Here is a 26,466-nt window from a genome sequence, read left to right as displayed (position 1 = left end):
AAAAAAATGGTCCTCTGTAGAATATTGTTTTAAAAAGTCTTTATCCCATGTATATTCATCAAGGATGTCTTTCACAAATACATTGATCATTTTCATAAAAATATTGTAGAGTTTAGAAGAAAACATATAGATTAGTAGATGTTAATATCCTGTAAGTCATCTATTTTTATTAATAATAAAGCTCAAGATTTTTTTAAAAGCTTTTGAAACAGTTCCCTAATGCTCTTTTTTGGGGGGAGTGTATTTTGTTTTTCAAATATTTTATTTTTTCCAATTTCAAGTAAATTTTTTCAACATTCTTTTTTTTTTTAATTTTGAGTTTCAAATTCACTGTCTCCTTCCCTCCCTTCTCATTGAGAAGGCAAACAATTTGGTATAGTTCATACATGTGCAGTGATGCAGAACATTTCCATATTTGTCACGTTGTAAATGAAAATACAAACCAAAAAAAAAAAACGCAAGAAAAATAACGAATGTTAAAAAAATATGTTTCAATCTGCATTCAGACTCTACTAGTTCTTTCTGTGGAGGTAGAATATATTTTTCATCGTAAGTCCTTCAGAATTGCCTTCAATCATTGTATTACTGAGAATAGCTAAATCATTCACAATTGATCATCATACAATATTGCTGTTACTGTGGTCACTGTTCTTCTGCTTCTGCTCTTCACTTTATATCACTTCATGTAAGTCTTTCCAGGTTTTTCTGAAAGCACGCTACTCATCATTTCTTATAACACAATAGTATACCATCCCAATCATATAACACTAATTGTTCAACCATTCTCCAATTGATGGACTTCTTTAAAATTTTCAATTCTTTGCCACCACAAAAAGAGCTGCTATAAATATTTTCATACAAATAGGTCCTTTTCCTTTTCCTTTTTTTTTGTCTCTTTGGGATGCAGACCCAGTAGTGCTATTGCTGGATCAAAGGCTATTTATAATTTTTAGTCTCCCTAATGTTCTTAAAATTCTATGATCCTTAAGAGTTTTTCTCTATTTGGCTGGTTCAGCTGTTCTCCCTGATCTCTCACCTCTTTTTTTGATTATGTATAGATATCTTTCCACTTCCTTGTATAGTACATTGGAGATTCTGATTTTAGAGGCCAAATATAAGATTTTTTTTAGGCAATTGGGGTTAAGTGACTTGCCTAGGGTCACACAGCTAGTAAGTGTCAAATGTTTGGTCTGAGGCTGGATTTGAACTTAGGGCCTTCTGACTTTAGGGCTTGCGCTCTATCCACTGCCCCACCTAGCTGCTCCCAAATACAAGATTTTATTATGAAAATCCCTAGAAATTTGTCCATTCTAAATGTTTGTTGTTCTCCCAGTTTCTTCCTTAAATGTCTTCAATATGGTTATACTTACTTAAGTTTTTCCATAGAAGATCCAAGATTTTACTGTACTTATTAACTATGAAAAAGCCTTTGCAAGTAAAATGCAACCTTAAAAGAAAAATAAGGTCGTGATAAAAATAATAGTATTTATATTGCACTTATGATACATTAGGCAGTGTGCTAAGCACTTTACAAAAATGTTATCTCTTTTGATCCATAATAACCCTGAAAGGTAGGTGCTATTATTATTCCCATTTTATAGTTGAGGAAAATCAAGCAGACAAAGATTTAAGGACTTGCCCATGAACAAAACAGGTACTAAGTATCTGAGGCTAGGTTAGAAGAACTCAGGTCTTCCTGACTCTAAACTTCTTATTTCATACACTGTGCCACCTGACTTCCTGTATTACTGGTTCTATGTATATGTCAAATCATACTAAATACTTGGAAAAATATAATCTTTTTAACCCTCATATTACTAAATTTGATGGAGCAATAAAACAAGGAAACATAATAATCAGCAAAGGTGTTTGCTTTTGCCCTGATGTTCATATCAAGAAGGAAGCCCTAGACCTAATGATATTCTCCATTTGCTACTTTTTGTGAATGACATTTTGCCAATTTCATCAATTTCCATGCAATTTATCATCACTCAAAAGAGTTTGATATAATTATCCACACAAGAAAAAATTGATTGATAAGAAACACCTACTATCTTACTCTATCTTTTTGTTGGATAGACTGAAATGGGAAGAAAGAATGAGAGTACTAATACCAGAAATCCAATCAAATATATACAAGATATTAGTGTTTGATGAATACATAGATTTTTTTAATGCAAAGGAAGATGTCATTATTTAACAAGGATGCTTAAGAAATGTTTTTGCCAAATCCTTTAGCAAAGTGGTTTAGAGCTACATCTCAAACTATGTACCTGGGTAAATTTTAGTTATGAGACTAACTGAAACATAAAAGAACTATTTTTTAAATGAAAGAAAATGGAATAACATTTTAATCTTAGATGTGTAGAGAAGCCCTTAAAAAAATCAAACATGCAGGAATTGTTAGGGACAAGATGGATGGGCTTGCTTATTAAAATGAAAAATATCTGTATGGAAAAGTATATGTAATTAGGTAAGTAAAATAATAGATTTGGACAATATTTATGGTTAGTTTTATTGATATAACTTGATTTCTAGATTAAATAAAGAATTATTAAATATCCAAAAAGGTAAATCTCATTCACTAGTCAATAAATGGTTAAATAATATAAATAATTTTCAAAGGAAGAAATATAAATTGTAAATAGTCTAAAATGCTTAATCTTATCAGTAATCAATATGAAAATTAAAACAGCTATGAGGTACCACCCATCAAATTGGCAAAAATAATTGAAAGATCAAAACTCAGTTTTGGTGATGTGGAGAAACAGGTAATTTTCATTTGATGTTCATGAATTTGAAAACTTGCATAAATTATCTAGTCAGTAATTGGGATGTTAATTATAAAATAAAGTTATTCTGTTGGGATTATTTCTTGAAATTGTTACAAAAATCATGTCAAAAAGAGTTATTTGTTCTAAGGTTTTTGTAGCATCACTATTTATTATTGTAATAAAAAAGCTGGAAGAAATCTAAATATCAGATAATAACGGAATAGTTAAAGAAATTGCACATTGGTGGGAATTACAATGCAATTAAAATCAATGTGTTAGGTCAATCAATCAATAAATATGTATTAAGCACCTACTATGTTCCAGGCACTGTGCTAGATGCTGGTCATACCAAAAAAAAAGGCAAAAGAAATCCATGCCCTTATAATCTAAAGGGGGTGGGGAGGGCAACATGCAAATAAATATATGCAAAGCAAGTTATATACAAGATAAATAAGAATCAAGAAAGAGAAGGTGCTAAAATTGAAAAAAATAACAAAGAAATATGAAAAGACATTTAAGCAATAAAGAAAGCAAAAGAAGCACAACCAGAAGATAGTACACACCAAGTATAACCATGTAAAAGGAACAGATGGAAACTCAGAGAAAGTGACTAACAAATTTTCTTCTTTTCTTTTATTGAAATTTATTTGTTTGAATGCAAGAAGTTGCAAATTGAATTTAACTGGCTAGTACTAGTATTTCATATTACATTTGCAATTGAATTTAACTGGCTAGTACTAGTATTTCATATTACATTTGCAATAAATCACTTACTACATGGATTAAGATGCTAACTGAAACCACTACTTTGAACACCAATTTTCTGTTAACGTCTGTAATGATGACCAAGAAATATGAGACCAAAGATCAAATGCCTGCTCAGATGAACTGTCTTAGCCTCAGTTATTTCCCGCTCATACATCCCCATTCACAGAATTTCCTTTGAAGCCATTGTGAGATCTGCACGTAAAGCAGGATATATGTGCCAGGAAAAATTAGCCCCAAGACATATTCTTTTTTTTTTTCCCTAACAAGTTTCTACTAACTCCGAGTCTGGAGTTACAAGGCAATTTGTTCTTGGAATGCTTCATTTTATTTTAAAATGTATTTCTGAAGATCAGTAATATTGAGCTGCATGGATCTTATATCCAACCAGAAGAGTTTTTAATATGTACAAATAGGAGAAAAAGACATTGCCAGTTTATGATGATGTTACTTCATTCCTTCAGTGTAAATTTTTTTCTCCTGCTGTCTGGTTAGTATCATTTTTGCCATGTCTCCCATTAATGTCATCCCATGGATATTAATAGTGGAGCTACCAGTGTTAAAGTGTGATTAACTCATTTGTGTCATGGCAAGATTATATTTCTCTCAACTCATAAAAAGTGATTATTGCCTTTTAGTTACCAGAAGTTTACAATTAAAAGACAATATGGCTTAATTTCAAAGGAAATATGACCTATTATGAAGGCTTGTTACAAATTAGTTTCTTGAGGAAAAATAATATTATCTATTCATTACATCTGTATCTCTCAGTAATATGGACACTTTACCTTTGTGGTAGCTATAAATTTTAATCACAAAGGTAAGGTATCTGTATTACTCAAGCATATTTGATTCATAATATGGTCAGTAAGTTTAGGTCTGATGTTCAGAAACATAAAACAATCATATCACATAATGCAATATAATTTCCTCCTATGAAAAAATCCATACGAAGAAAATCCATTTAATATCTATTTAATGATATGGAATACCCTACTATTAGAAAATGTAATATACAAATATTTAGACTAACAAAAGTAATATGATAAAATGTTATTTATTTTACAAAAAATATGATAAAAGTTTCCTTTATATAGTATGCTTTCTAAGTTAAAATATAAACCTACCATTTAAAATTATAATTAATGCACCAATTCTTAAGGGAATATCTTTTAAACAAAATGAAGACTGTAATGAAGAATTGGTTGATGATGTAAGATAGCAGTGCCATCTAGAAATCTAGAATGCATTCCATCACTTATCATTAATATACTCTTGATATTAATATTGCTATATGATGAGTTAACTATTTTATTTTGTATTGGTCTTGTATTTTTAAAAAATATATATGTATGTGTATATATATATATATATATTATATTTAAAAATCATGATGTTAAAAAGGAAAATAGTAATTCCCTTTATCTCTTTGAATCCCTTAAAGATTCAGACATACATTTATAAGTGAAATGCTTTTTTATTTCAGCTCCATCTTCAAGGGTTCTGCCGTTTGTGTCTATAGCATGGCTGATATCAGAGCAGTTTTCAATGGCCCATATGCTCATAAAGAAAGTGCAGATCATCGGTGGGTCCAGTATGATGGAAGAATTCCTTACCCAAGGCCTGGTACAGTATGTATCCAATTTAATGATAGCTATGCCTTTTTTTTTCCTCTTTCTTTTTTCCCATTTGCTAGGGTTTTTAAATTTTTCTTTCATCATAGTAAAATAAGCATGTAGCATAGCAACATGTGCTGTGGTTTCAGAATAAATAATATCTGAGGAGCATGATCATCTTTTCAATCCTTTGTTTTAGTTCAAGATTCCCCCTACGGATTATCTATCCTACAAAATAATAAATTGCTATTATAAGGAATAAACTTCTCTCTAATACGGGGGGCTTTAGTGTTCTACAAGCTCAATATGGGTTAGCAGTGTACTTTAAGCAGCACTGAACAAGAATGTTGGTGTGATCTTAAGCTACGTTAACAGAAATATGTTGTTCACTAAACTGATGGTAGTCTCCTTGCATTCTTCCTCAGTTAGACCATATATGGAGTGTACTTTTTAATTCAAAGTAGCACATTTTGGGGAAAGTCATCAACAATCTAGAATTCATCCAAAGATCTTACTCTCCCTAGAACAGTGAGAGTTGTTATTCAGTTGTTGCACTTGTGTTCTACTTTTTTTTTTCAGATTTTATTAATTTATTTATTTTTAGTTTTCAACATTCATTTTCACAAGATTTTGAGTTCCAAATTTTCTCCCCATCTCATCCCTCCCCCACCCCAAGATGGCTTGCATTCTGAATATTCCTTCCCTTAATCTGCCTTCCCTTCTATCTCCCCCCCGCCCCATCTTTTCTCATCCCCTTCCCCTTCTATTTTCCTGTAGGGCAGGATAGATTTCTTTACCCCATTGCCTGTATATCTTATTTCCCAATTGCATGTGAAAACAATTTTTAACATTTGTTTTTAAAACTTTGGGTTCCAAATTTTCTCCCTTCCTCCCTCCCCACGCACTCTCGTTGAGAAGGCAAGCAATTCAATACAGGTTATACAGGTTATACATGTATAGTCATGCAAAACACTTCTGTAGTAGTCATATTGTGGAAAACTAACTATATTTCCCTTCATCCTATCCCGCCCCCTGTTTATTCTCTTCTCTCTTTTGACCCTATCCCTCCTTAGAAGTGTTTGCTTCTGATTACCCCCTCCCCCAGTCTGCCCTCCTCTCTGTCATGCCCCCTGCTCTCTTAACCCCTTCACCCTGATTTTCCTGTAGAGTAAGATAGATTTCTATACCCAATTGAGTGTGTATGTTGTTCCCTCCTTAAGTCAAATCTCATAAGAATAAGATTCACTCTTCACTTCCCCTCCACTGTAAAAGCCCTTTCTTGTGTCTGACTCTTTTTTAACCCTATTTTGGGTTTTTCTTGGCAAAGATACTGGAGTGGTTTGATGTTTCCCCCTCCAGCTTATTTTACAGATTAGGATACTGAGGCAAATGGAGTTAAGTGTTTTGACCAGGGTTACACAGCTAATAAGTATCTGAGGCCAAATTTGCAATCAGAGCCTTTCTGACTTCAGGCCCAGTACTCTATTCCCTGTGCCATCTAGCTGCAAGCTCAGAAATTGAAGGTACTCAAAGTCATTCCATTCATATAAGGTTCAGTTGAAGGAATTAGGATTGTTTAGTAGGGAGAAGACTATGGGAAATCTAATTTCTATCCAAAAATATTTGAAGATTTGTCAACCAGAAGAGAGATGAGACTTGTATACTACTTGGTCCATGATAACAGAACTAGGTCTAATGGTAAAAGGAAGATTTCATTCTACTTATGAGAAAAATCTAATAAATGTCCAAAAGTAGAATGAAGTAATATATTCTTCAATACTCAGAATCCTCCAGGTCACTCAAGATAAAAAAAAGATTCACACTTCAAGTAGGGAGCTGGACCAGTGCCCTCTGAGATTCTATACAGCTGAGAGATTATGTCATTCTGTGAAAATGAAGTGCTTATTCATAAATTTGCTAGGCATTCTTTGAACCATTTAATATCATGAAATGGCAAATTTTCTAAATGTTATTATTCATGTGTCAGGGAAGAGATTGATCCTTTCATTTGGTGGATTTATAGATAACTATATTTTTTCATTCTTACATTAGAAATTATAGAGAAATAAACTTATATATGCAAAGACAGAATCCAACAAATAATTCTTCATTGGCTCCTCCCTTGATACTAATTTGTTTTTTTCTTTTTTTTACTTTATTAATTTATTTTGATTTATGAACAATCACTTCCATAAGCTTTTGAGTTTTAAATTTTTCTCCTCCTCCCTCCCCAAAATGACACGCAATCTGATATAGGCTATACATACACATTTCTATTAAACATGTTTTCACATTAGTGATGCTGTAAGTAAGAATTAAAATCAACAGGAGGAACCACCAGAAAGAGGAAACAACACACAACAGAAGAAAAAAAATAGCAAATAGTATGCTTCGATCTCCATTCAAACTCCATAGTTCTTTCTTTGGATGTGGATAGCATTTTCCATCATTGAGGCCTTTGGAGATGTCTTAGATCCTTGCATTGCTGAGAGGGATTAAGTCTATCAATATTAGTCATAGCACAAAGTGGCTATTACTGTGTATGATAATAATTTGTTTTTATATTAAACTTCATCTTGTTTACTGCGCCAAGAGAAATTGAAAGAGGTATAACTTATTATATGTTTAGTACCTTCATGGGTGAAGTAAGAAAAAAAATGTGATTGTCTAGACATTTCCAAATAATCTCTTAATTTTATTTTTAAATGTATTTTATGTATTTTGTTAAATATTGCCCAATTACATGTAAATTTTAACAATCATTTTTTAAACTTTTGAATTCCAAATTATCTTCCTCTTTCCAACTGCACCCTGCTCCTTGAGAAGGAAAGAATTTTGATATCAGTTATACATATAAAGTCATTCAAAATATATTTCCATAACAGCCATGTTAAAAAAGAAAATGCAGACAAAAATAAAGAAAAAAAAGTTTGTTGCATTTTTTATTTAGAATTCATCAGTTTTCTCTCTGGAGGTACATAGCATAGGTCCTTTGGAATTGTCTTGAATCATTTCTTTGATCATAATAGCTAAGTTTTTCAAAGCTGATCTTCCTTACAATGTTGCTGTATGTACAATGTTCTCCTGGTTCTGCTCTTTTCTCTTTACATGAGTTCATAGTTTTTTCCCAGGTTTTTCTGAAGCATCACAATCATATACCACAACTTGTTTAGCCATTCCCCAATTGATAGTGATCTCCTCAATTTCCAGTTCTTTGGAATCTCAAAAAGAGCTGCTATAAATATGTCTGTACAAATAGGTCCTTTTCCCTTTTCTTTGATCTTTTTGGGGCACAGACCTAGTAGTGGTATTGCTGGGTCAAAGTGCTTGCACAATTTTATAGTTCTTTGTGCATAGTTCCAAATTGTTCTACAGAATGATTAGACTAGTTCTCAATTCCACCAATAGTTCGTGTCCCATTTTTTCCACATATCCCCCAACATTTTTTGTTTTCCTTTTCTGTCATATTAGCCAATCTGATAGGTATGACATAGTATCTCAGAGTTGTTTTATTTTGCATTTCTCTAATCAATAGTGATTTAAAGCATTTTTTAATGTGACTATTGATATATTTGATTCTTTCTGAAAACTTCTTGTTCATCTTTTTTGATCGTTTATCAACTTGGGGATTGCTCTTATTTTATAAATTTGGTTTGGTTCCCTATATATTTGAAAAATGAGAGTAAGGAGGAAGGGGGCAGAACCAAGATGGTGGAGTGAAAGCAGTAACTTGCTTGAGCTCTCCCCCAAACACCTCCAAATGCCTGTAAAAATGGCTCTAAACAAATTCTAGAGCAGCAGAACCCAAAAAAAGACAGAGTGAAACAAATTTCCAGTCCAAGACAACCTGGATTGTTGATTGGAAAGGTCTGTTGTGCTGGGCTGGGAGAGGAATACAGTTCAGCATGGGTGCACAGGAAAAGACCAGGCCTCAGGGAACCTGGAGTAGCCCTCAGGGGACTCAATCATGAACAGCTGTGGTGGTTTCCAGACTCCTCAACTCACAAACGCCAAAGATAAGGGGGAGTCGAGTGGCTGATCAGAGGGGATTGCAGGGATCTCTTTGCTGGTGATGAAGCAGAATTCTCTTGCTTTGCCTGTGCTTGGATCTGGGTCACAGTTCTGGGTGGTAATCCTGGGGTGAGGAGGAATACTGGTTGTGGAGCTTGCAGTGGCAGTGGAGAAGGAATCCTCCTCACAGTTCCAAAGCAGAAAAGAACGCTTGTGGTCACTCATAGACCAGAAAATAATCCAGGAAAGGTGTAAACATCTCATCCTTGATTGTACCACATTGGAAGAACTGAAAATTTACAGGTCCCTAGAAACATCTCTGAAAACAGCTGCACAAAACTCCTACAGGTTGGGACAGTACATTCTTCACACTGAAAACAGACCCCTACCTTAAAAAAAAGTTAAAAACTCAAGTAATTGGCAGGGAACATGAGCAAACTGTGCAAAAAACTCGGACCATAGAATCTTTCTTTGGTGACAAAGAAGATCAAAACATACAACCAGAAGAAGACAACAAAATCAAAGCTCCTACATTCAAAGCCTCCAAGAAAAATATGAATTGATCCCAGGCCATGGAAGAGCTCAAAAAGGATTTTGAGAACCAAGTAAAAGAAGTAGAGGAAAAACTAGGAAGAGAAATGATAGTGATGCAAGAAAATCATTAAATCAAATCAGCAGCTTACTAAAGGAGACCCAAAAAGTACTGAAGAAAATAACACTTTAAAAAACAGTCTAACCCAAATGGCAAAAGAGGTCCAAAAATCAATGAGGAGAAGAATGCCTTAAAAAGCAGAATTGACCAAATGGAAAAGGAAGTCCAAAGGCTCAGTGAAGAAAATACTTCCATAAAAATTAGAATGGAACAACTGGAAGCTAGTGACTGCATGAAAAATCAAGACATTGTAAAACAAAACCAAGCAAATGAAAAAGAAATAGAAGACAATGAAAAATGAGGGTTTTATCAGAGAAACTTGCTGCAAAAATTTTATTTCCAGTTTCACTCAATTTTAAACAAATATTATGCACCTGTTAATATAATTCAGTCAAGAATAAACAGTTATTTATTAAGCACCTATTATATGACATACATTGGGGATATAGAGACAAAAGTTAAATATCCCCTCTTCTCAAAAAAATTTACATTATATCAGAAGAGTCTTTACACATACACACACACACACACATCTATAGGTATATATCTATATCTATATAGGTATGTACAAAGCATATGTAAAATAGACAAAGGGTGATTTGAGAGAGGTTGTACTTCTGGCTAGAGGACCAGGAAAGGATTCCTAAGAAGATGATACTCCAGTTGAATCTTGACTGATAATAAAGACTCTAAATTCATTCCAGGAATGGTGGAAAAGGCAAGAGGAGGGAAATGAAGTGTCCTGAATGAGAACAAGTAAGAAACCATATTGACTGAACCATAGGGTATACAAAAGGAAGTAATATCTGAAAAGTCTGAAAAGATAGGTTGGAGGTTGGTTGTAAAGGGATTTAAATGCCAAAAAAGGAGTTTTTATTTGCTACTATAGATAATAAGGAGCCATTAAAATTTATTGAGCAGGGAAATGACCTGAGTGCTGGCACATAGTAGGCTCTTAATGATTAATTATTTAATTTGTTGACTGACATGTAGAAAATTATTTTGAGAGCCACAGGGAGTTTAGAGTAGGGCCATACTTGAAACACAGAAAAAAAAAAAAACTATTGAAATAGCGTGGTAAGAAGTGATGAGGGTATAAAGTAGGGTAATGATTGTGAGGCCGAAGAGAAACGGAGTGGTTGGAGAAATTTTGTGGAGATAGGAATAATGAAATTTGACAACTAATTAGATTCCTAGTTTCAGGAAGAGTGAGGAGTGAAGGATGGCACCATAGTTGGAAATATGGGTGATTGAAAGGATGGTAGTACCTTTACAGTTATAGGGAAATGTATATCTTTATCATTGGCAGCTCATTAGCCAGGCTTCTTGAAGTTCATTTCCATTCTGCTTTTGAACAGATCACTTAAAATTAAGGAACTCATTTTAACAATTGTTCCTTTTTGTGCTTTATAAATTCACAGTGTGAAATCTTGACCTAGTTCATTAACCACACAGTAGGTGGAACTTTTCATTATACTCAAGAAATTTTTATACTTTTAGAATTTTTTCAATGATGATTATGCCTAGATAATTCCTTTTTTAAATAAAATTTTTAAATATCCACACCTTAAATCATTGAATTGGGATTATTGTAATATTTTCTTGTTTTAAAATCGCATGTGAGGTTTCATTTCTTTAAAAGCAAAAGGGTAAATCCATCCTGGAATCATGATTTGTGGGAAGGGGAAAAGCGAACCCACCTTTTCTGAAAGCTAAAAATAAAATTAATACTCTCAGTGTTTTAGATTTTAGCAGAGGTTACCCCATCCTAATACTGTTTTTACACGTGTATGTGAAAAAGAACTGTGTTACGTGAGGACACTCCTCTCAAGTGTCTAGATAGTTCAGGAGAGAGACTGTTTGGGGTCTGGATTTTCTGGTTAATTACCTCAAAAGAAGTTTAAATATGTAGATACAGTAGCTGCATTCTGTAATTTGCCCTGAAAATGAAATTAATGATCAAAATGATTAGGTTCTGATGGAGAGATCACATTACATTCCAATTACAACTAGCATGTGTGCTGTGAGAAACCGAATGCTCTAGAGATCCTGTCAGCACTGATTGTTATCACCACTTTTCCTGTCCATGCCTTAAAGTTGTGAATATTTTGTGAGGCTCAAAGACAAACTAATGCTTTCCATAACTCTCCCTGTTAGCTTGCAGTCACTTCTTTGAAACTTAAACAAATGATCTTGAAAAAAAAAAAGACTTTATTAAATATTGAATGTTCCCTCAAAAATAAAAAGCCCTGTATTTGTATTCAACATACAGTTCCTAATTTCTGACTACTGAGTAGCCCAAACATAAAATATTTATAGTATATAAAAACACCAAACCAATAAATGCAATTGTCCCTATAATTTGATCCAAGGGAAAGAAAAATTATGCATTTTATCAGATCAGGCCTGAGAGTTAAATCCCCTAGAAAGTTTGAAGTCAGTAAGGATAGGCATAGGAGACAACAGGAATATTCATATGCCCATTGTTCTTAGCAGAGATCATTTAGAAAGTTCCATTACCCTCCTTATATTCTTACTTATGAAAAAACTGTGGAGATATCAATCTCAGGGGTTTTTTTTGAGCAAATCCTTTAAAGATGATCTGTAATCAAAATGTCACCATGAGGGAAGATTTCACAAAAAATAATTTTTCTCTCTGTTCTTGATAGCTAAGAAGAAAAACTTTATCTTTCCCTTGTAGGATTTTGTACTAGAAAGTAGTTTTTCTATTAAAAGTTTGCTCTGTTTGTTTGTTTTACTTTTAATGGAAGATTTTGATCTCTTTGTGCTTTTTCCACTATGAATGAATAAATGAATAAAAAAATCTAATTAAGTGAACTACTGTGTGCCAAGCACTGTGCTAAGTACTTGAAATACAAATATAAAAATGACATCCCCTATCTGCAAGAAGTTTACGTAGTAAAAGGGGACTACAATATATATAGGACCTGGAAGAAGATTTTTGATCTATAGTGTCACAGAAATCATAAACGTAGTTAGAGGGCATTCAAGTATCATGCCCCTTACAGAAATAATGATAGCATTGTTTTGATCTCTGTTGGAAAGTAGGGGTGGATAGGGAGTGGCAGCAGCAGGTCAGAGGGCAAGATATTGAAGGCTCAGTGTGTTGTAGACAGCTTGTTATGCACGATCAAAGCCAGTCGTGTCAAACAAATAGAAACAGGTACCACTAATTTGTATTCAAGGATACTTGCAGACCATGTATTGACTTAGTTTTTAAAATGTGATGTTATCTGTTTTATTGTATTTTTATTTATTTTGTTAAGTATTTCCCAATTACCTTTTAATCTGGTATGGGCTATCCTTGAAAATTATGCAGGTATATACCAGGCCATGTATTTGACACCTGATCTAAGGTATTTGGGTCCCTTGACATTAAATGTGGAATCAATCAGTATGTACTTCATAAGCGCATAGTGTACACGAAGCATTGTCTAAAAGCCAGAGAATAGAGAGTACACAAGAGAAGAAAGTGGCCAATATTGTCAAATTTAACAGATAGGTTAAGATGGATGAGAAAAGACCATGAGATTCAGTAATTAAGAGATCATTGATACCATTGGAGGTCGGGGGAACAGTTTTAGTTGAAAGAGGCTAAAAGCCCAATTGCAAATGGTTAAAGAGTGCGAACAGAAATGGAGGAAGAATAGACAGCTTTTTCAAGGAGTTTTCCTGAGAAAGGGAAGAAAGATACAGGGTGATAACTTAAGGGGTAGTATGATCTAATGAAAGGTTTATTTGTATATTTATGTGTTTATTTTAGGATAGAAGAGACATGTACATTTTTGAAGACAGTATAGCAGAAATCAGTACATAGAGAGAGGCTGAAGATTTGAGACAGATGATTAAGGAAGAAATTTGTTAGAGAAAGAATGTAGAAGAGTCATTCTTGTCCAAGAGAAGGGTCACTTCTTTGTCAGAGACTAGGAGAAATGACAATAAAGTGGGAAAAGATGTCAAGGGATTCTGAGGGGAAATAAATAGACGAGGTACTCAAATGAGAGACAAGAGGAAGTGTGAAGTGTGTGAAATTGAGGAAAGAAGAGAGGATTTGGAATGTCTTCTATGGAGAATGGGAAAGACATATATGAATAATTGTATTTATAATACATTTTTTCAGATTCTACATACACCTGCCATACCAGTGATACCTGCATATATGTGTCTTTATGTATGTACATGGAGGAATAGGAGAATGTATGATAGATACAGAGGAATGTACAGATGAAAAATAAGTCAGCAATTCCCTTGATGTGTGGATATGCGGGAGATAAGCCTTCAAGTGCAAATCTTCCTGAAAATCTATGAAAACCAAAGATATACAATAAAATCCCTTCAAAGCATTCCAAGTTTATTGGGGAAACACTATGCCCTACTCCCTCCCAGTGATAACATTTATAGGATCACAGAATGTTAGTATTGGAAAGGACCTTCTTTAAACTTCTTTCATTTTCTTGATGAATCAACCGAGGCTTTTAGAGTCAAAGTGACAGGCAAAGTCATGCAATTAGTTAATTAGAGTCGAACTAGAAGGAAAGGTGAGCCGTTTCTCACCCTTAGTGCAGTTTCTACTACATAGTTCCTAAATGTATGGTAATAGTTACATTTAATTAGTTTAAGTGTTTTGTTCTTGTTATACATTGTTAACTACTTATTTGGTAGATAGGCGGTTTAAAAGATAGAGAAGTGGATTTGGACTCAGGAAGACAGTTTCAAATCCTGCCTCAGACACTAATTAGCTAGCTGTATGACTTTAGGGGAGACATAGCAGCGGAAGCAGCAACAAATCAGAACTTGGTAGACCAGGTCTCCAAGGATGAGTCTCTCCAAACTTAATTGGGCTGTTCATTGTACATTAACCTTATAATTCATTCCAGGGCCCATTTTCTAACTTGATAGTACCCACTAGCACTAATACTTCATTGATCTAGGCTCAGAGGACACAGTCACCTCAACTCCACAAGAAGGAATGAGTTTAGGACTTGGTATCTTCAGGATTGTAATATATTTGATTTCTATTCACCAAGTTCAGTAACAGGACCATTCTTGACATCAGCAGCAGTTCCCCAAGGGCATCTCCAAGTGTCTTGATCCTCTAATACTTTGCTGGTATTGCTCATTGTGGAGAGAGAGAGAGAGAGAGAGAGAGAGAGAGAGAGAGAGAGAGAGAGAACATTGGTTCTATCAACTTCTTTTAAATTATTTTCTAGGTGTATTCTCTGACATCTTTGTCTTTTAAATTGCCGCATTAGTGGGGCAGCTAGGTGGCACAGTGGATAAAGCACCGGCCACGAAGTCAGGAGGACCTGAGTTCAAATCCAGCCTCAGACCAAACACCTGACACTTACTAGCTGTGTGACCCTGGCCAAGTCACTTAACCCCAGTTGCCTAAAAAAAAAATGTAAAATAAAATTTTAAAAAATTGCTGTATCAGTGAATCACCACACTGTGAGTCTTTTCCTACCATCCCTTTTCTAAACTTTTACATTCATTCAGGATTATAGTCAGTATCCATGTTGTTTAAAATGCTAATAATACCTGCCCAGTGGTAAGTATTCTAGATACCAGACTGTTCTATGGGCAAGTAAACGGAGAACCATATCCAAGCCTAACTTCAGGAAACAAATTCATCAGAGTAATATGATTAATATGCAAATGATCAACCACTACACCTTAAAGAACGTATTAGTAAATTAATTCAGAAAACCTATTGGAACCATTTTTCCTTGGAAGTGTAATTTCTATTTATCTGTGCTTCCTTGTTGAGCTCAGTGCTGAATTCACAGCTGTTCATGTTATCACTGCAGTTAAATAAATACTGCAGTGTTAAGGATGCTCTGACCACTTTGGTTTTCAAGTTATGATAAAAGGCTGCACTTTCTATGACACACTGTGTCAAACATAAACTCTCAGCATTACCGTGATGTCATTCCATTACAATGCTGAGCCTATCTTCCAGGAAGCATTCCTGAGGATGCATTTTCTTGCCATCTTGAAATGATTGCTCTGCCCTCTAGTGTTCAAACTCCATCTCTTTCCCTTGAATGTCTGAATGTGCAGAGTTTTTTCTTTCATCCTCGTACTGACTTTTTTCATTGTTTCCTGCCCCAGTGGGTGTTTCAATTGGTTAGAGGTAAAGCAAGCCCTAAGAAAAAAGAAAAGAGGAAGAACCAAATGGGCAGTGGTGTATTTCAAGTGTAAGAGCCAAACAGAGTTCAAGGAAAAAAAATAACAGCCTGCTGTAAAACTCAGAGACAAAGGCATGTTTGCAAAGGAAAAAAGACTCATGTTGATCTTTCATTTATTTTTTTAAGTTTCTTTGTAGCTTCTCCCCTATCTCTATATTGACAGGGATTTAGTCAAGACCCATATTTATTTAATATTTTGAATTCCCTCGACTCCAGAGAGTTCAACTTTATTTCTGGAGGATTATATAAGTGTCTGGAGAGCTGGGAGTCCCCTAGAGAAAGGATTGACTCTGTTTCTCCTATGTTTGGATGGTGGGCATCTCAGTCCCAAGGTAGCAAGAAGAATCTGGAAGAAATTGGACTCTGAGGACATTTGAGCCCCATCAGGAAAGGAAAAAGTCTTGTTTTGACCATGCATGGATGTGGATACTTTCAGTCTTATAAGATTTAGTAGATAGAATAAAGCCTATCCAGTGTTCTGTGTTACCCTGAGTATTTGCAAGGGAGCTAAAGACCCTTTTGACTTTTCTGGGGAGACCAGGGCATGAGCTACATTCTGATGTTCCTAGGAATAATCCTGGGTAGGGACATCAGTCAAAGAACATCTCAAGATTGAGCCCTATCTATATAAAAACAGAGTTTTGGGTCAGAGCAGTAGGTCACACCTCATTTCAGTTTATTTGTCTTTCCAAGTTCTATGTTCCTCCCCAACTGACCTACTTTTTTGTTTCCAAACTTGATATTCCTTCTCTCACCTCCATGCATATGTGCTGGCTATTCCCCACAACTTAATGCACTGCGTTCTTACTTTCACTTCTCAGAATACTTGACTAATCATAATTATAAGAAGAATTGTGCTATTTGTTGTTATAATACTAAGCATTATTATCATTATAACAACAACAAGAAAAGCATATATATATAGTGCTTTAAAGTCTGCAAAGTGCTTTACATGTTATATTATTTGATTTCCTTCAAGGCTACATTTAAAAATCAACTCCTACCTGAAGCCTTTCCTGATGCCCCTAATTATTAGCCCTATCTCCTTTCTCAAATTATCAGGTATTTACTTTTCTATGTACTAGCTATACTCTTTCTCTTCTCCCCGCAACCCCTCACACAATAAGCTCCTTGGGGAAAGAAATCGTTATTCATTTTTGTCTTTTTATTCCTAAGCACCTAGACAATTGTCCTACACAAAGCAGACACAATATAGAGATGAGTACAGGTAATGGATTTGTGATTTTTCTTGGTATAAGGAACTTCCAGGTGAGGAAATTCACTCTCCCAAAGCAGATCAGCACCTCTTTTGAGACTTACAATCTTAATGAGTTGCCTAGAGCACTAGGAATTTTATTTGCCCAGCATCACATAGCCTGTGTGTGTCAGAGGGGGAATGTGAACCCAGTGTTTCTGTTTTTGATACTGACACGTTAACCACTGTGCTTCTCCTACACATGTAATATGTTTGATGAACATATAAAGGTAAGATTTGAAAGGCATTATGGCAGTTGGGGGAAGCTAGGTATTACAGTGGATATAGCACTGGGCTTGGAGTCAGGAAGATCTGAGTTCAGATCTGAACTCAGAAACTTACTGGCTGTGTGACCCAAGCAACTTAAACCCTATTTGTCTCAGTTCCTCATCTGTAAAATGGGGTCACACTGGAGAAGGAAATTGCAAACCACTCCAGTATCTTTGCCAAGAAAACTCCATGGACAAAAGTCCAAGAGGCCACATAGTCAGACACAACTGAATGACTGAACAACAGCAATGGAATTGTTTTCTGGTATAGTAAATTATTCAGATCTGTTACAAACTAGCTTTGATAGGGTATATCCTATCACCTCCCTGTACCTCAGTCGCTCCATATATAAAGTAAGAGGGGACAAACCAAATGATTTTTAAGATCTCTTCCAGTTCTAAAATTCTGTGAATTCATAAATCCAGTTAAGTTATCAATAGATGAGAACAAAATCTATGGATTTTCTTTGTTTTTTTTCTTTTACCTTTTAATTAATAAGAATTCATTTTCTCTCCTTCCCACTTTCCCTCATTTAGAAAAAAAAAAAGGTAAACACATGCATAGTCGAGCAAAACAAATTCTACTTTGGTCATGTTGTAGATTTCCTTTAAAGTAAATGTTAGTTTTGTCAGGATGAAGTGCCTATAATCCCTGCTTCTGGGAAGGCTGAAGCTGGTAGATTCTTGAGCTCTAGTGTTCTGAGCTGCAGTAAGGCCGAAGCACATCGTGTGTCAGCACTAAGTTTGGCACCAATATGGGAAGCCTTCAGGAATGACTGCCTAACCAGGGGCAAAGCAGCCCAGGTGGGGAACAGAGTAGATATAATCTGTGAAGATCTGCAATGGGATCCGAGCCAGTAGTTGCTATACTTCCAGCCTAGTTGAAATAGGGAGATAAATAATACGTTAATATCTATCTATAAAAATGTTCAGGTCTTCCAAGTCCTTAAAAAAAAAAAAAAGCCTGTCCTCGGCCTTTCAAAACTATCCAGCAAATGGCCTGTACCTTCTTCTCTGCAGGGCCAAACTTCTCAAAAATGTTGTCTACATCCTGTGCCTTAACTTCTTCACCACACATTGTCATTTCCACCCTACAGCATGGAATAATGGAAAGAGGACATGCTCTGGAATCAGGGAACCTGTTTAAATCTCATCCCTTATGTTTACTTCCTGTGTGACATAAAGCTTAACATCCCTGAGCTTCTGTTTCCTCATCTATAAAATAAAGGGGTTGGAATATATGGCCACTGAGGTTTCTTCTAACTATTTTTATGATTATGTTACTGCAAATGTTCTCCCAAACATCACCAATGACCTTTTAATTGTCCAATCCAAGGGTGGGGAACCTGTGGCCTTCAAGATCCTTAAGTGTGGCCCTTTGACTGAACTGGATTTGTTCTGTAAAACCAGTCAAAAGGCCTCACTCAAGGACCTATAAAGCAACATGTGGCCTTGAGGCCACAGGTTCCCCTACCCCTGGTCTAATCAATTAGACATTTTCAGTTCTAGTCAATCCTTCTAGATTATTTGAGGATTACCATTTTCTTACTTGTCTTCTGTGATGATACTACATTTTCCTAGCTATCCCTCCAAACCCTTTAAATGGGCTTTCTCCAGGAATATGCTGGAGCCAGCTCAAATTGACTTCATGAAAAGAGCTAATTGTTGAATTTCCTGTGGGAATATTTATACTTTGGTAATAGGCTCCAAATTAGGGCTTAATTTTTGTTGTTTTTGATTTCTAGACTTAAGAAAGTGATGCAGAATATATCAATAATGTAAATTAAACTTAAAAGTGAGCCCTGTGAACATTTTTTTCCAGAGTCAGTTGTTAAACATTTACCAGGATACCTCTGTTTTCTCTAAGATAAAGTGGCAGAAATCACAAGTAGTTGGAAAGCTGAAGGCAGAAATGTATGCATATTTTAGGTAGGTGATGAAAGAGAAAAATGCATACAAAGAGAATGTTACTATGATTATAGTACCAGGAACAGATTGTTCCAGTTGGCTTTTTTTTTCCTTCCCCATATCACCTTCAGCATTCCCATCTAATCCTACAGTTTCAAAGACCACTTCTACATAGATGACTCAACGCTACCTTTAGTCTTGCCTCACATTCTAGACCAGAATTTCCAGTTGCCTGTAGGACATCTCTATCTGGTTGTCCCACCAGTACCTTAAACTCAGAATGTCACAAACTGAGCTCATTATAACTTTTGTCTTCTTCCTCTCAAATTTACTTACTATTAATAAGTGGTACCATCATTCATCCATGTTTGAAGATTTGTTATTACCTTTGTCTTCTCCGTCTCCCTCTCCTCTCTTCACCATTCAATTACCAAGTCAGGTCTCTTTTACATCTGAAATCTCTCACATCTGATTCTTCCTACCCCATTCCCATTACCACCATTCTAGTATAAGCCCCAGTTTCCATCCCCTTGGACTTAATATGTGCAACCAACAAATACTGCCATCACTTTCTCCTTCCTCTAATCTAATCTTGACACCACAGAAGACCATTCCTCTTAATACACAGATCTGATCATGCCACTCCTTTGTTCAAAAACTTTCACTGGCTCACTGTTACCTAATTAGTAAAGTTTAAACTTCTTAGGGTAGCATTCAGGGCTTTCCACAGTCTGATGTCATTTTTATGGTGTATTGCTACAGTGCTTAGTCTGGAGTCAAATGGTATGCATTTGAATCATAGCTCCACTACATATAACCTGGGCTTAAGACTCACCTCTAACACCTAATGGCTATGGCACCTCATTCAAGTCACCTTGCCTCTCACTGCCCCACACAAACATTCTCAGATTGCATACCAATTGCCAATCTTCATTGATCAAGAGAGCTTCTTCACTGTGAATTACCTACACTTATAAAATTATGGGTGTGACTCAAAGAAAAAAAAAAGAATGATGCTAAATCATCCTTAACTGTGTTTTTGCTAGCTGAAATCATTGTTCTTTACTGTTATTATATATATTTATACTCATCCTTTGATTGGTAGGTTTTGTTTTTCCACTCACTGTTTTTACTACCTTGCACCCTTTCTTAATGAATATCATTCTGTAATTTTGTAATAACTCCAAATTCATAAGGTGATTTAAAATTTAACATTTGAAGTATTAACTACCTCTGTCTATGCTATATTACAACCTTTCCAGTTTTCATGTTACTACACAGAGCAAGATGCCAATTTTACAAACTTGTTTATTGTACATATTTTTAAGAGTTCAAATTCATAGATTTCATAGATTTGGTATTTTCTTATATTTCTTAGAATGTTGGAGCTGGAAGGAACCTCAAGAGATTTAGTCTAGGCCTTTTTATCTAAAAACTGAGGCCCAAGAGCCCAAGTAACCAGGCCAAATTTTGCATCTCTATAGATAATAAAAATACCTTAGATTTATATTGCAGTTTAAGGGTTGAGAAAATACTTTCCTTACAACAGTGGTGTGAGGGAAGAAATATAAACATTTTTTTTTCTGTTTCCAGATGAGGAAGCAGACGCTCAGATAAGTTCAAAGGATTAAATAGTCTGTAATTGGCACCGCTGGGACTCTAACTCAGGCATCCTAATTTCTTGTTGGGTGCTCTTTTCCCCTAGACCGTACTGTCCCTTTTGATGTATGTCACCCCTTATTTTAAAATCCCTGGTATTTCAGTCTGAGACTCTCACTTCAGGGCTTATCACTCAGAGAGATTAAAATAATACTATCATATTTGTATTCACTCCCATGTCAGATTAGATCAAATTTATTTTGTTGTTTTTACTTTTATGCCAAATTGCCAGGGTGAAAGTGTGTTTCAGCCACTAATTGTGTGATGCCTCCCTTCTTATAAGTCATCCCTTTGATTAGTTTAAAAAGAAACTCAAACCTGCAGAGTAACCTGAAAAGAAAAAAGTGGATGGAGGAAACTTTATACAGCTGTCTGCTGTAATGCCAAAGGGCAAAATTCTCTTATTGGATAACATCCATTTTTTTTTCCTCCTCTTATCCATTGCTTCCCAAAGTCACTATTAAAAATGCCTATACAAACATTTACATCTGCCAAACAAAATAGCATCACACCTAGCTAACCGTGGCTGCCAGCCATGTTAGATAGGAATATGAGTACTATTTATTTCTTTGGGGTTTGCCTGTTTATTCACAGAATTTATCTGGACAGGTGGTGTTTCTTCTTGTTCTCCTCTGCCTGTCTTTAATACTTCCAAAAAGATACTTACATATTTTGCATATTTCTTTTATATCTCAGGTTTGTTTTCAGGGACTCAAATCTTATTCCAGTTTTCAACATAGTATTGGGAGTAATAGATAACTTCTATCATTTATTAGTCAAATTCGTTGAAGTTGAAGTAGAGAAAGTCACAACATGATAGTGAAATGAAGGCAGAAATGTAGTGTATGATATGTTTAGGCAGGTGATGAGAGCCAGAAAAAAAGCACATGTCTATTCAAAAGATAGATATTACATTTTTAGTACCAGAAAGAAATAGTTTCAATAAGGGGATATTTAAGTGTTTCTTAATATTAAATGAAATTACTGGATTCTTTAGTTTTGGACAATTTAATTCTTTTATTAAAAATTTCTCTTTATCATCTTTGTCACAGCTCCTTCATGGAGTATTTAAAGAAATCTTTTAAGTCAAAAGAGCCCGTTATATGATACCAAGGCAAAAATTCCACCGGTTTCAATGAACTAAAATAACATCATTTAGTTCAAGATATACCCAGGGGGCAAACTTTGTGAAATCACTTTCATTTGTGAAAGCATAAGCAAGGAATAGAACAGGGGAAATGGTGCAGACATCCAAAGAATGACATAGAGGATAAAAAACTCATCCACATTTTGGCAAACAGCCTTAAGGTAAAGCTCACATTTAGAGAAAGTGTATTTTCAAAGCAGATTTTTTCTAATAATCAATTACATTCTAACAAATCTCTTCCCCATCTTTCTTTTGTATTTCTTTTATAGTAAACTTTTGGCATTGTTGATGATGATGAACAGTAGAAGCAATCATTTTACATAGAACTTTGCTAAGAGTATCTTTTGTTCACTGGGGTAGACTTTCTGATAATTAAAATGTTTCATACATTTGTAAAGCTTACATGAAAGTCAGTGGCTTAGTGATCAGGATTTTGTTGAAAATGTGTCTGCTTTTTTCCTGTGTCTAAAAAATCCAATCTTAGATATTTGGTTGGAGTCCAAGAGAGATGCATTTTTTTTCTTAATGTAATATACAAAAGCCTTTCTGCCTTCCTTTTGATACTAATGATAGCCAACCATGAGGCATCTAACACACCCTAAAATGTAAGCCCTCGTGCATTGTCTTTTGACTGAGCTGGAATGTGTAACCTGTAATTGGGGATTGAGCTCTGTATTCATTGAGTTTAGTACCCACTTTGAGCTTCAGCCTAATCCATTAAATATAGGGTACTTGTCCAACATTGATTTGCTAGACTCAGCTGTATGCTAACATACAGAAACAATGAAAGAGAGGGAAGAATTTCAAACTTTGATATGTCTAGTTGAGTGCTTAAAAAAAATCCAAGTAAATTATGATGCAGAAGGTGTAGCTCTGAGCCCAGCAAATAGACATCAAAAGCAGCATGACTTTCCAAAAAAAAAATGTGGAAGAGGACATCATGTCTAGTGCTTCTTATACCATGAATATTGATTTCAACCGACCTGATGTCTCTGAGTGTGTGTGTGTGTGTGTGTGTGTGTATGTGTGTGTATGTGCAAGAGAGAGATTTGTTGAACTAAGTGGAGTTAAGTAGTTCAAAGTTGGGTAGAATGAATGGTAATGAATCTAAGGTATTATCCATTTAGATTTGGTTATTTTAGAACCACTTACTCTGACTAGACATTTTACAAACTCCTGTCCTTAACCTTGGGTGGGAATGGATGGTGTATCTGGATCAGCACAAATACATGTATGTAGTAACTCCTATAAAAAAATGTTAAAGGGCATGGATATGCAATTGGGCCACTGTCTTATCACAGGCATCCTAAGGGCTCAGCTAATCTCGGACTACCTTCCTTTGTTATCACCAGACTTTTGAGTGCAGATTGAGGGAGTTGGAGCAGTTTTGTCAATTGGAGAAAACAAAACAAGAAGCTTGAGGGTCATATATATTTATTTACACACACACATACACACATATACTCATACATATGTATATATGTATTATATATTACATAATGTTACACACATGTGTATATGTATATACATGTAAATAGTCCATATATGTATTCTTACTTTCTCCAGTCTTCACCAAGACAAATTTTGAGACTTTCCAGTTTTCTCAGGTTACATGTTTTGTAAATTCTATCCCCTTGTGTTCCTTTTCATCTAATTTAATCTGTATAAAATCTGTATAAAAGGCATGCGATTTGATGAAATGAAAGACAGGAAGAGACACTACAGACTTTAGGGGATGGTCCTTAGCTAAGAACTTTTCCCTTTCTTGAGTCCTCTCCTCCATGGCCTAGCCCAGTTGTGTTTGCATATGAAAAATAGCCTTATAATTATAAAGAGTTATAGGTTTCTGATTCTATAAATTGAATTTAAATTGTTTGTCCTTGTGCAATATGGCAGAGAATATTGTATTCCCAAGACCCCATGTTTTTTATTGCTTGACTCAGTGTGGCCACTAGCTGTACATTCTGCTATATTTTATCCCAAAAAAACACCCTTGATGAGGGAAAGAACTTGTACTTTTTCTTTGTTTTGCCTTCCTCTCTTTAGTTAGAATGTGTGTGCGTGTGTGTGTGTGTGTTTTATTTTGAGATATAGAGTTTCCTAATAAACTACAAGGAAACCTAGATGGAGTCAAAATAAGTTTACAGAATTCCTAACAGATACTTTCTTGAATGTAGATTTGAAGGAAGCTTGGTATAGTAGAAAGAGCTTTATTTTGAAGTCAGATAACCAGCCTCCAGATTCACATGTATGATCTTGAGACAGCTGGGTTGGCATGGTGGAGAGAGCACTGGATGTGGAGTCAGGAAGACCTGAGTTCAAATCCTGCATTCAGACATTTTCTAATCATGTGGCCCTTAGCAAATTACTTAACTTTTCTAGCCTCAGTTTTGTCATCTGCAAAATATAACAGCAGTTAACTCACAGGGTTGTTGTATGGATAAATGATAGAATGATAATATAAAATAATAATAATATTATAATAGTCAGTCAATAAACATTTATTCAGCACCTACTATGTGCCAGATATTGTTCTGAGTGATGAGAATCCATCCCTTGCCCTTGAGGAAAGCACAATTTAATGAGGGAGACAGCATGAAAACAGCTATGTACAAACTATATATAGAATAAATAGTCAATAATCAATAGAGGGAAGGGACTAGAATTGAAAGACATTGGGATTTGAGGGAAGCCAGGAGGAATAGATGAGAATGGTGAGCATTCTTTCCTCTTCATTATATGATATTATATATAATTACATTATATATATAATTGCATTATATTTATTTAATATATTTATATAAGTTATAGTTATTTTTATTAGGCAAGTCGCAACCTCTCTTGGACTCAGTTTCGTTGTCTTTTAAAATGAGATTGGAACATATAGCTTCTGAAGTCTCTTCCAGCTCTAAATCTATGATAGATAGTCCTAAATCTAAAAGTCCAGACTTTAAGCTTTCTTTGTACCTACTCTCCTTACCTAACAGAATCCTCCGTTCTTACAGATTTTATCTTTATGTTCAATATCGTTTGTGGTTTGCAGTACTTCCTCCCCCCCTTTTGACTGGGTTCTTTGACAATTTGCAGCTTCCCTTCTACCAAAAAACAGAATTCAAAGCCCCTCACTTTATTGTGCTCCCATCCCTCTCCTCTGTGGGACCCCAGAGTGGGACAATAGATGATTAACTTTTCCTAAGGATAGGCTGAATTTGTAACACAGAACAATTTCCAGACTAGTGGGCACCTTATTAAGCCTTCCCCACTCCTTCAAACAAGGACATTCACCCTATGAAGTTTGATGCTCTAACTTTGATGTAGACTATGGTTCTCAGTTTACCCAATGACTAAAATAACCGAAGCAAGAGAAAATGGAAACTTTCCACTTAAGTTTCCCCAGTTCTCTCTTATCTTTACTTCTTTGTAAAAGAATACATGTAAAAGCATAACATTCTACATAATTTTATTTTAACTCTGCAATAACCCTCTGAAGAGGCAGAACAGGTTTAATTATTCTAACCCACAATATATTTATATCTAAGCCCTTATGTCCACCAGATACAATATATTTGTATTAATAAATTAAATGTTGAAAGAAAAGTGTTTTCAGGTAAAAATGTGACCTAATAGACGAGAAAACAACCATTTACTAAATTGTTACCTGACTAGTAATAGCCTCTCAAAAACACCACCATTTAGTTTAGGTGTCCTAATTATCACCTGCAGAGGGCAGTGCAGACTTACTTTTGAAATGGGTTTGTTACAAACTCAAAGAAAAGTAATTCCTTGGATACAGATAAGTGAATAGTAAATTTTCTAGAAGATTACTTTTTTGGTCCCCTTGGGGGCAGCATAAGGTTTCTTCTTCAGCTCCTAGTGTAGTTGTCTCAGAGCACTTCAAAAATGACTTCAGAAATATAGTTCCATAGATTAAAACAAAGTTATTTTCCTCTTCCAATCAACTAAAATTTTATTTTATCCATATTAATATGAAAGTTTCATTTCAAAGGTGCACTTCCAATTTCTTTAAAATAAATGAAAATAAAATCTTTAGCCACCTTTTCCTATTGTTATTTTTCCTTTTAGATTAGTCTCTAATCGAGACTTCTTCAATTTAAATTGGTTTTTTTCCCCCTTTAAAACAGGTAAATAATACTAATTTGACATATGTCCCAAAGTAACTTTTAATTTCAAGGCTTTTATT

At 34.9% G+C, this 26,466-nt stretch overlaps 1 protein-coding gene across 3 annotated transcripts in view; it reads left to right on the top strand.

Moving 5' to 3' along the window:
- The window catches only part of SEMA3D (semaphorin 3D), a 256,333-nt gene that overhangs the window by 195,801 nt on the left and 34,066 nt on the right, over positions 1 to 26,466 (top strand). For all 3 annotated transcript variants that reach the window (XM_027838813.1, XM_027838812.1, XM_027838814.1), the window contains exon 11: positions 5,026 to 5,170. In XM_027838813.1, coding sequence (XP_027694614.1) covers positions 5,026 to 5,170 — 145 coding nt within the window. The remainder of the gene's footprint in view (positions 1 to 5,025; positions 5,171 to 26,466) is intronic.

Source organism: Vombatus ursinus, unplaced genomic scaffold, assembly GCF_900497805.2.
Source record: "Vombatus ursinus unplaced genomic scaffold, bare-nosed wombat genome assembly UNPS02014830.1, whole genome shotgun sequence".
NCBI classification, from domain to species: Eukaryota; Metazoa; Chordata; class Mammalia; order Diprotodontia; family Vombatidae; genus Vombatus; species Vombatus ursinus.
Note: the sequence above shows the minus strand (reverse complement) of the source record. Positions and strands in the feature narration are given on the sequence as shown.